This window comes from Anopheles moucheti, chromosome 3, assembly GCF_943734755.1.
Source record: "Anopheles moucheti chromosome 3, idAnoMoucSN_F20_07, whole genome shotgun sequence".
NCBI lineage: Eukaryota > Metazoa > Arthropoda > Insecta > Diptera > Culicidae > Anopheles > Anopheles moucheti.
This window is the reverse complement of record NC_069141.1, coordinates 32,985,351-32,997,009: the sequence shown is the minus strand read 5'-3', so window position 1 is coordinate 32,997,009 and position 11,659 is coordinate 32,985,351. Positions and strand designations below refer to the sequence as shown.

Genomic DNA, 11,659 nt, shown 5'->3' with positions numbered 1-11,659 from the left:
CATCCGCGGTTTATTTGTTTTTGCTCTGGATGCCGCAACGAAACTTGATCTAATTAAGACGTATCACATCCGGTCGATCGTTAAGTAATGTGTGTTTTAACCTTTTTACTATCTTCCTTTCCGGTTTTCTTTTTGGTTTACTTTCAGACTCTGCATTCTTCGGTTTGGTGGTGTTGGCTGTGCAAGAGATTATCGTAAACTGACGGATGGAGAGATAATGGAGAAATATGACAAAAAGTGTGCTTGCGTGTGTTTTGTGTTGTACATAATGCGCCATCCAATAATGTGCTAAATTTAATATCCATTTTTCCATTTGATTAGGTTTATTATTTCACATTCTCAATAGTGTTGCGATTAGTGTTTGTTGTGTATGTGTAACAAGTGGTTTTAAAACAAGTGTTAATTGCGCAATATGTGTTGACAAACTTACTCCGTCGCCTGTGCAAACCGTACTGAGTCAGCGCATACTTGCATGCATTTTTCTTCCATTTCTCGTTCGTTCCGTGACAGCGAGTGTAAAGAAAATGAATGAAGTCGTCATCCGAGCGCCCTCTCTGAAGCGGGGAAAGAACTACGAAGGCTTGAACAACAGGGTAAGTGTCTTGGCTAAGTGGGTCTCGGGTGTGTGTGAGTGTGGTGTAATTACGACGGTATAACTCACTCAACAGTATAACAGTAGCATACCTTTTTCGGTATGATTTTTGCGCACCTTTGCTTAAAGGCATTTTATTTTGCTAATTCGATTGCGCAAGTAAATTGCGCAGCGTTCTTAAAACATGAAATACGACAAAAATACAGTCTAAGTTAATGGCTTGCTACAAAATTTCAATACTTTTACGATTGTTTATTTCTTCAATTTAAATCAATATTCCAATAAACAAAACAATCTGATTTTTATAATTGAATAAGTATTTTTTTTCGTCGGAATATAATTTATATTAAGAAAAAGAAAATAGATCACTATGTATGGTTGTTCGAAAAAACTCATAATCCTTGTACTTCATCATAACACCTGTCCAAACCACATTTCATTTCCTCCTGTGCTGCTTGTAGTTATCATAAATCGGCCCCATAAATCGTTGCCGAATGCACTCTCCCACCTGCCAGCAAACCGCCTTCCCTTTGCACTGGATTTTCCTTCGCTTGGGGGTGTACACGGTTATGAAATCCAAAACCTTCCCGATGACCTTGAAGCGTACACGCTTGGTCGGGGAAAATGTGCAGGGCTTTGCCGGTGGCATACACCCGTACAAATAGAAAGTGAAGAAATGGAACCTGTTTCGAGAACGATTCGATCTTCGAGCCATTGTGATTTTGGGTCTGGTACACATAATGAATAGTGCTTCCTTCAAAATAACGCCCACACTGGACGACTTCATTCGCTAGTGGGCGTCAATATCTTTTCGATAACTAAGGGAGACATAACAAAATAGTGCTGGCCATGTACGATGTTTGAGGATCGTTATCTGGTTGTGCTTTATGAATGGTTCAATTATGGGCAGCACTTTATGTGATTACCTGCTGTGGATGATTTATGAATTGCTTGCCCTGCGTCTTAAAAACATTTTGCGAACATATCGCAGCACATAATTTTGTTCTTATTAATGAAAGATGTTCAGAATTAATTAATGAAATTGTTTATTTTCCTCTTTTCGATTTATTTGCGAAATTGCATATCAAAACAGGACACCAGGAGGTTAATCTGTAACTGAAATGTCGTACAGATCCCCCCAACAACACCAATACACTCACCAAAGCAACAACGTAACAACCCGTGGCGTGATGATTTATCTCCCCTTCTGGTTGTAACTCCGAAACGTTATGTTGTGGAACACCTCGTTCCTTTTGCCAAAAAAAAGGGAAAGTATTCATCATCCTTTCCGATCGGATCGATCCCCGTTATTACGTTTCATTTTAGGATCCCCCTAATTGCACGCCGTCTGCTGCTGCTGCTGCACCCTGTGCATCACGCCGGTCTCTGTTTTGTGTCTGCTTCTACTTCTTATTCCTCCCCATCCCTTCATCCAACCGTCACATCCGGCAGGGGGTGAAGGGTGTGTGTGTGTGGAAGCGGTGCAACCATCAGCCAGCTGATCATGAGAGTTGATAATGGCGCTAAAGGCTCGCACAGCAGAAGTACTCTCTCTTAATGGGGGGTCCCGGGAATGAAACGGTGGAGGACGTCGATCGTTTCGTTTTGCAATTGGAGTGGGTTTTTTTTTGTTTTTGGTTGCTGGTACGCGAACACGCAACCCCCTAAAAAGCATAAGCATAACGCGCCGTGCCGTAAGGGAAGGGTCGAGTTTGATTGAAGTGTACGTACGTACGTGTAGGTAACCAAACGTGATCGCATTTCGGAGAGAAACGATCGAAAAGTGGCCTTTTCTAGGCCTCAAAGTTAACCCTTTCGTGACGGAAAAATCGGATAGAGTGGAAATGGGCGACCCCTTGCATTCGAAGTTTTGCTGTGCCGTTGAACGACTCAGTGGAGATAGTTATTAAAGTAGCCTCGCTTTTATGATGATAAAACTGTCATACTGGAGCAGTGTAGAATTTGGGCTGTTCGGGTAAGAGAGAGAGAGAGTGCGTAAAAGAGAGTGAAAAAGATAAAAAATGTGTTATTCTACTTCGGTATTTGTGTGATCCGGTGTAATGAGCCGGTGAATTGCTGAAGAGTACATAAAGCGTACTCTTGCACTTTGAAGTGAGTGGAAAGATCACCTTCTGCTCAAGAGAAAGACAATTGTGTTTTGAGATGATCACAGATCACAGCATCATGCGGCTCGTGCAAAACGGGAAGGGTAGAGTGCAACACACACCTGCATCTCTTCTCCCCGTGCATCGCCCTTTCCTTTGACCCGAGATCCGATCAGTCGCGCAAGTGCTCAGGGCGTGCGCAGTAAAAAGCGACACTCGGCAGGGGCAAGAGCAGGAGAGATGATGGTTGAAAACGTCGAAACGGAACAATCTCTTTGCCGCTCGCCTGCAGACGCACTTCACTTGCGCCGCGCACCGGTCGCTGTTGATAGTGTGGCGGATTGTTTTTGAGTATCTGGTGCTGCTGCTGCTGCTCCGAAACCGGACACAGGCACACCGTTGTGGCTGGGGCTGTCAGTGTGTTTGGTGTGGGTGTCATTTGGCAAGTTCGCACAGCTAGTGACGGTGCTGTGTGTTGCTGCACGTGCGTAACAGTGATCGATTATTTCCTCTGCTAAAGTGTGGCGCTTCTAAAACAAAGCTAATATACCAATAGTTTGGGCGAATAGTTAGTTCTAAGTGTTATCGCAGAGTGTCAAAGCGCAGAAATGCTCATCTCGTCTATTGCGTCTAAGTGCGCATTAGCATGCGGCGTTCATACGTGTGTGAGTGTGCCTCGAGTGATTTGACACTAAGCGTCTGCGTTGTTAGTTTAACTAACCGCACGATTAGGCACGCTTAGAAACGTTGTATTAGTACGTTCCAACCGTCACAGTAACTAACAGTTTTTTTTTCTTTCTGTGTTCAATCTGGAAACACCATTCGCAAGGTGATTGATCGAGTGGAAAATGGGAAAGCTTTCTCCTGGGTCGCGATAAATCCCCAATTAGAAGTGGTGGATGAGGTTTAAGGTGGAGGAAAGGTGGAGTGAAAGTGTCAAGCACAATCGGCAAACGAAGCTTTTCCTCACGCGATGGGTTAAAGTGTGAATAAATGTAAAAATATAACGCCCTCATATTGACAGCGTTTTTTCCCCGTGTGGAGATATCGTGGTGGCAGCATAGGATGATATCGATTCTCGATCCTCCTGGCCGATGATGTGGTGTTTATGGCATGTTTATAAATAGTGCCTTTTACTAAGAACAGTGTGTCAGTAGAGTGTGTCATAATTCGTGTTGTGATCAAACGTGAAAATATATTGTGTAAAAGAGGAAATTGTGGTGTGCTCGTTAACATGTTGTAGAAAATTAATGGAATCGTATTCAAAAATGATCTTCATGCCGGCTGCACTCTTCTGATGTGTATTGGTGTTCCCGTATATAAACCCAACCAAAGTATGGACCTTCATTTTACCATGGATTACATCCGTTGCGATCAAGTAAGTGCAACGTATAGCTAATGATGCTTTGGCTGTTGATGCCAAGCTATATTATTTGATGAAGTTACAGTCATTGGCTTCCACCATCACACACTACTAACCTAATCTGTGCGATGCCCCCAGGGTGTTATGATAGTAACACAGTTTATAGCAGCGGTGTATTATTGAGCGGTTGGGTGCAATCGCGTTATCGCTAGTTTCAGTGCAATTTAGTCGGGTTAAAAATGTTCGACAAATTGTGGGCAATCTTCATGACATTGTAAATACTTTGATACAACGATTATTGATGTAACATCTGTTGTATTCGGTGGGGTGTTTCTTTATGTTTTTCCGACTGATTGTGCGCCAAAACATTTATTTATAAGATCTTTTAAATATCTTTTTAACTGACGTGACTAAATTATTATTTCGTTAAGTAAAGATCAAGATAGATAAGTAAATAGGAAGATAAAATTTATAAATACCATAAATTTATCATAAGACAAAAATGTCCATAGGTACACAATCTATAATTCGCAAACAAAAACCGTGTCCGAGTTAGTTGTAAATAAAACTTATCTTGGCAAGACGTGTGACACAGGGAATAAAAGATTTGTCATCAAATTGTCTTAGTTTTTGTCGCAACAAGCGATCATAAACCAACCAACCAATGCTAATTCGTGTCGTGTAACGAAGATCGGTGTCGCCCACTCAGAACGTTAACGCTAATGATTAACTCATGCCAATTAATTGACGTTGTGAAACACTGCGCCGTCGACAGGGGCAAGAACGAACTGTACAAATAGATTTTATTAGCTTGGAACAAATTAACCTGACGAACTGCTAACGAAATGTTCCCCTCACAAGCAGGAGGATTGGTTTTACAACACCCCAGACACAAGTAGTAACGCTTCTATGTGTGTCGAGTTTATCATAGCGCCAATGATTGCACTCGCCTTACCAATTAGAAGACGCGTCAGATGGAATCGAATTCACTTCCCAACCTAGTGCGACGTTCAGCTTAGTTGCAAGTGATTGTTGTTTGTTAGAAAATGGAAAACATTGATATGCAACTGGTTTGGTTAATTCCTTTTTATGTTTTGAGGCCTCTTCCTTTCCACGCCCTTGGCGGGAAATTAACAAAACAAGGTTAGGGTTGCGGTTGCTCCCTGAGGATGGGCGAACCTCACCGCGTGTACTGTATTGTACTGCGAGGGCTCTGATCTCTCGTTGCCGTCGCAGTGCAGCCGCACTCCGTGTGACTGTGATTGGAACGAAACCGGGATTTCTCACACGAAATTGTCTTACTTTTACCTGGCCTGGAAAATTGGTGGAAAATGATGTTTCCACTTTTCGTTGATTGTCTGCAGTGTCTTTGTTTCTGTATTCGCTACCCATCCCATCGCTCTTCATTAGGTCGAGTTAGAAAAGTGGGGGAGGAAAGAAATAAAGAGAGAGTGTTGAGGTGCGCGGGTTGTGAATATCATCACGATCGATAACTCAAAATTCAATGCATGAAAACCCCAGTGAGGCAATAATTTATTTCCATTCCAATTTCAGTAACACACACACATTGATTATCGAACACTTGGGGGTTGCTTTTCTTCCCCATGACCTTGCCAGCTTTCCTTTCAATGACACGTACCCGAGCAGAAATTGCTGCTGGTGGTGATAATTTGTGAAGATATTTTTACGCCAAATGTTTGACTCCCAAAGAACGAGACGTGATGTTTTTTATTTCTCAACGCCTACGGGTTTTCCTATCAGTGCAAAGTTGTTTGTTGATATCAACACCTTTGTGTTCCTTTGTTTTTTGTACTTTTACGTGGCGCTCTAGCGCCCAACAGCGCCCGATAACCTACCTGGCACGGTAGAACATTATTATGACAGTCGGTCGGTGAAGTTTATAGGCACCGAAATGTCTTACAAAGGTAGCGAAGATCGCCAAGAGCCGGTCGAACTCGTTATCTTGCTCCTCAACTCCCTGCGCAAACCATCCTTCCAGCGCCAGAGCCTCACAGTTGTCACCTCGTTGCGTTGTTTTTGCGTGTGACTTGCGTATGTGAAGTGTGTTTATGGTGGGTATCATCAACCCCACTTGTAATGTGTTTCTCTCGTGGGTGTAAACGCGAACCCGACGCATCAGCATAAAACTACCGAAAAAACGGTAAAGCGTGTGTGCGAGAAGCGTTAATATTTGTCGCAACATTTTATGACGAGTTTTGATTCGTTTGTCAAAGTTATGGATACGGAGCAAAAATTAATTTAAAAGATCAGTTTTATTATTAAGACGTATCGTAAATAAAACACCATGGAAGGGTAGTAAAACAACCATTAAAAAGAAAATGTAAGATTACTAAATTGAATTCAAACATACCCGTTTGAGCCGGTTCTTGAGGTGTTGATATTTTCTCACGTCTTCTCACCTTCTCGCCTTCAGAAATGCAATGTGTCCTCCTCTAATAACATCATCCAACACATAAACGGTGCTCTCGGGAGTTTCAGTCGCGGGCACTCAGTACCTGTTCGTGCCGGTTGCGTAAATTTCAGGTGTTGCTGTCACCACCGCCCTCGGAGTAGTATGGGGGACAGAGTCCATCCCTAGCTACACATGTTACCGCACATTTCATCTACCCCAAAATCGACAAACAGGAATGTGCTGTGCTGAGTGGGAATCAGGTTTATTTTGTAGTTGCAACTGCTATGGCACTGCAGCTGCATTCGGGTTGGTCGGTGCGTTGGGGTTATAGGTTTTGCTCTAGTTTCCCACTTTTTGTGTCTTGTCGCGTAATTCGTACCAACGCCGCCCAACCTTATGATCCCAGTACGGCCTGGTCCATTTTCATATAACCTATGGAGGAGTTGAGGGCAAAACGTGACTAGCTGTTGAAATGCAAGGTGTCCTAGATAAGGTGACCAGTGCATGAAAAGATGGAATTCTCGTAACTAACTCTGGATATGAATTGGTTGCTTCAAGAGATGAGATTCAAGGAGGATTGAAGATTGAAGAACTTCAAATCAATCTCATAGACATCTTAGACATTAGACATCTCATTGTCTAAAAGAAATTATGCAGATATTGAATAAAACAGGAAATTCACACCATCTAAAGGGTGCCCCAGAAAGTATAAGCACGATTTAAAAGTTAGAGAAAAAAAACCTGTTCCCGAAACTTAATATTTATTTGATAAATAGAATTTGTGGAGTGTTCTGTATCATTTCGCAAAAAAAAAACAAATTTAAAAAAATTAATCGTATGCCAATGATCGCACTTTTCATCTGACGCCTCCCATCAGGCTTAGCACAGACTTGTCCCGAACGATTTTCGACACTTTCTTCAAGTTTTTTTGAAAACTGGTGATGTTCTCAGCATTTTTAAAATACTTTCTCAAGTGTGCCATGGTTAGAGTCCAAAATAACTCAATCGGTCTGGCTTCAGGGCAGTTCGGGGTATTCATTTCCTTCGGTACGTACCTTACCTCATGTTCTTCGTACCATGCGATCGTGTCTTTGGCATAGACAGCAAAACGTCGACGGGCAGCAAACGTCGATTCAAACACCCCCGGATGTCAGGATCGGTCCTCATCGTCTCCGTTGTCACTAAACGGTTCGGACATCATACCGCATTCGCAAATGACTTGCCACACCATCGCCTTTTTTCCGAATTTTTCGGGAAATATAGATTTATCGGCTTCTTCGACGTCCTGGCTTGCAGGCACGGTGTAATATTGACTCCCCGGAAGAGTTTTGTAGTCAACCTTTACGCACGACTCATCATCCATCGCGATGCATGAGGATTGGCGACACTTCAGCTTGTCGTACAGCTTCCGAGTTCATATTTAACGCATGCGGTCTGTTTTGTACTCCGTTTCCGTTTCTTTTGTTTCTTTTACGTTTTTAAATTCAATCTTGCCTTAACACGTTGGATGTTACTTTTTGATGTACCCAGTTTTTGAGCCACATCGCGAATGGAATTTTCCTTTCTTTGCTCGAACGCTTTTGCTCTTTCCCGGTCCAACTGTTGATCGACAGGACCATGATTTCGATCACTTTTCGGCGTATTCTCGAAGCTGGACTCCTCCGAAACTTTTGGATGGCGGTTTGTACGGCTCCGATACTCACACCTTCCATTTTCGCTAATTGACTTGTTAGGTGTCGAGCACCATTTATCCAGAATGCTTTAGCGCTTTTCGACGGTAATGCCTCGCACGATATTTACGATATTAACAGACGATATTAAAAAAAAATAGTTTTAATGCACTAGCTTCCGCCATCCGTTTACTAGATACGTCATTTAGAAATCGTGCTTATACTTTCGGAGACACCCTTTACTACCCATCTAACAGATGGCAAACTTCTTCTGGTTGTGGGCCACGATGCATTGCCTTGGTAATAATTAAGACACTTGTCGGCTTTTTCGCCCAGCTTCTCACTGCCATCCTTGGACATAACCGGCATCGCCCAAACACTGCCCTTGCCTAACACGGTCACACTGGTGTGGACCTCCGGAACACACATTCGCGACAAACACAACCCCCCCCCCCCCCCCCCCCCCCCTGCACTCATTAAACTTCTAACTCCCCCCCCACCCCATCGCACGCAAAAGAAATGCAACTGTGTAGGTTTCCGGGGGGTGGCCATTCTTCTGTGGCAGCTTTTAACACCTTTCAGCGGCACCCGATTAACATATACAGCGTGTAGTGCATTTACGCCTTGCAGTGTTGCAACCAGCTGCAACTGCTCCAAAGCCACCCCTATTTTGGGGGAAGTTTTCCGTCACTGTCACAACTATATCCCCCCCTCCCCGGGGGTCTTCGGGGTCGCAGTCGCATTGGGTTGCATTTCTCTCAATTAATTGACTGGCGGCTGTCAGGTTTATTGTGTTCGCCTTTTTCTTCGTTTCCGAGTGGAAAAAGTGCCTGCCTTTGCTTAATTTACTGCCGCCAAAGTCTGATCCGGGGTTTTTTTTTTTCTTCATTCATCATTTGCTTCGCTGGCCGTGGTTTCGGTGCAATGATTGAAACCGAATGCAAATGAGATCGGAGTCGTTAATTATCTTTGACGTGGCGGCGGCAGTGAGAGACAGCTAGTCGTTGTGCTGTAATGTGTCGCTTTGTTTGCGTCCTTTTCTTTTAAGCCCTCCACCTTTGTCGATGCAGAACTTAGTTTTCTTTGAGCTTTATTTTTACCTTATAGTCAGCTTGTTGTAAGCACTTTAATAAAAATAACTATATTTCCTCCTCGTGAGTCCATTTCTCCCTCTTTTGGATTGAATAATTATGAAGCAATAGGCATTGGTTCCATTTTTATAGCATCTGCTTCTTCTTTCCTCGCGACGATCATTCCAGAGATGAAGTTCAATAATAAAGGGATGATTTCAATTTTCTTCGTCGACGTGCGATTCAAAATTACAATTTTATTGCCCTTGAAGGCGCATCTTGAAAAAAGTCCATTGAAAACTGGCTCAACTTTCCATTTGTTCCCAAATGCATTCACTATCAATCATATTGCCTGCCGCAGTACACTTTGCCCCCGGCAGTCAGTTGCATTTGCCACTCACCTTGTGCCATTGTGCTGGATGGTGTTGGTGTAAGGCGCACCAACGACAGACTATTGGAGCTTTCCATCCGAGGTGGCAAAGTGCACTTGAAAAATTTGCATTTTGATGATCTTTGTGCAAGAAGAAGATGGTTCGACATATCTGTCTGTGTGCGACGACCGTGTCTGCACTTCTTGGCGTGGGATGCGTTTCCGTGACCAGACTGGAAAAGTGCATATAGTACAGCGTGTGTCGGAAGCTTTCCTTGTGCCCGAATCGGTTATCTTGATTTTTTTTTTTGCAGACGTGCATGTAATATCAATAAGTAGCTAAACATGTGAAATCGTTTCTTTAAATATCAATTGCTAAAAAGCTACTCCCTCTCAAATGAAGCGCGATCTCTTTGTTTCCCGCAGTATCAGAAGCTTCTTTGCATTGGTAATTCTGGCACCTGTGGCTTTAAGACGTTTGATAACAACATTTGCATGAACGAGTTTTCGGAGGCGAATCAGTTAACATATTTTAAGGCGGCTCGCAAACCGGTATCGCTTTTTGTACAGCTTTAGGTGGAATCTTTTTTTTTGAGTTTTTAACATTTTATAGAGCTATTAATTTCGACTGGATCAACAATCTGCAGGCCGGTTTCTGTGGCTGGATTGCTTGAAATTTAATTTGTATTTTAAAGATTTAAAAGTAAAGCAAAAAACCGCGCACCAAACAACTCATTTGAATTTATTGATTCTCAATGCGGTGTTTAGCTGTTGTCGTTGTTGATTCGAGGTTTGTGCCGTCGTTGAGATTAGTTCAAATTACTATTGCTCTAGTGGCAGGGAAAACAGGATCGTGCTCTCCCCGTCCGTTGTGTAATAGAATGCGATCTGATCGGATCCGATCCGATCCAACGGATGAGGTAACGACACATTTGATCCGAACAAACGAACCATGCCATTTACAAAGGGCCATGCGAGACTTGTAGCGTGTTATGGTTCATTTACCGATTTGCTGATCAATATCATGTACGGGAGGAGCAGTGTGTACAATATCTTCCCCTTCGATACCGCCGAATTTGGACGAGTGAGCGACGCAGTTGGTTGGTAAATTTAACATATCTTGCCTAATTTTCGTTGCCATCGACGATCATCATCATCATTAACGCAATCCTCCACACAGCGCCCATACAGGCGATCGCTAGAGGGTGTCGTTTTTCACCGATTGTCGGCAAATCCATTAGCTTTTTGTGCAACGATAACAATCTTTTTTTTGTCGAGCTTTTCATTATTTTTATTTTTTACTATTTTCTCCGCACCTTCATTGCAGAAGCACCCCAAAGCTCCCCCCCCCCCCCCCACCGAGCGAGGGAAGTTAATTAACATTTCTTACCGCAAGTCTTAATCAAACCGGCCGGGGCCACTAAATAATGGGGCGCTCGGGGGTGTTAGCGGTCACGATTTTTGTTTGGATTATTTAGGGATTTTAATGGGCAAAAGCAAGGGGTAGTGATAGAAGTAATGAAACTGTCTTTCTCTCGACCCACCCTCCTAACAAACGGCTACGCCTCCTCCTGCTCTCTATTATGCAAACACGTGCACAATGGTGGTGCATTTGCATTTTTGGCTAGGAGAGAAGGAAGATGATTTTTATTGTTGGGGTGCACTTTCTTTTTGATGGATCACTTTTCATCATCTAATTTTCGTGCGTTAAGCTGATTTTAATTCCATTGATGAAAATCACCTGGGCCTCACCCCTGATTTTATGTACAGGCAGTCCCCGAGATACGCGAATCCTCTAATACGCGGATTCGGAGATCCGCGGTTTTTGGAAATTTGACAGCTGAGCTAGTTTATAGCACAAAATTTAAGCAAAATGGTGAAAAATTGGTCGAAAATATCTTTTATGTCACATAAAACATTTGTTTTTAACTTATTTTAATGTATTCTTTCTATAAATCGCCTGATCCGTTGCATAAATCAAATGCAGAGAAGGAAGTCGACTCTGTGACTTTGAGGTATAAACGAAATTGCACCAGGATTCGACTTACGCGGAAATTCGAGTTACGCGAATTTTTC

At 42.9% G+C, this 11,659-nt stretch overlaps 1 protein-coding gene across 1 annotated transcript in view; it reads left to right on the top strand.

The window, feature by feature from the left end:
- The first annotated feature begins 524 nt into the window (after window positions 1-524).
- LOC128305406 (uncharacterized) overlaps window positions 525-11,659 on the top strand; it is a 63,173-nt gene continuing 52,038 nt past the window's right edge. The window contains exon 1 of the mRNA XM_053042839.1: window positions 525-593. Within this exon, the coding sequence (XP_052898799.1) occupies window positions 525-593 (69 nt within the window). The remainder of the gene's footprint in view (window positions 594-11,659) is intronic.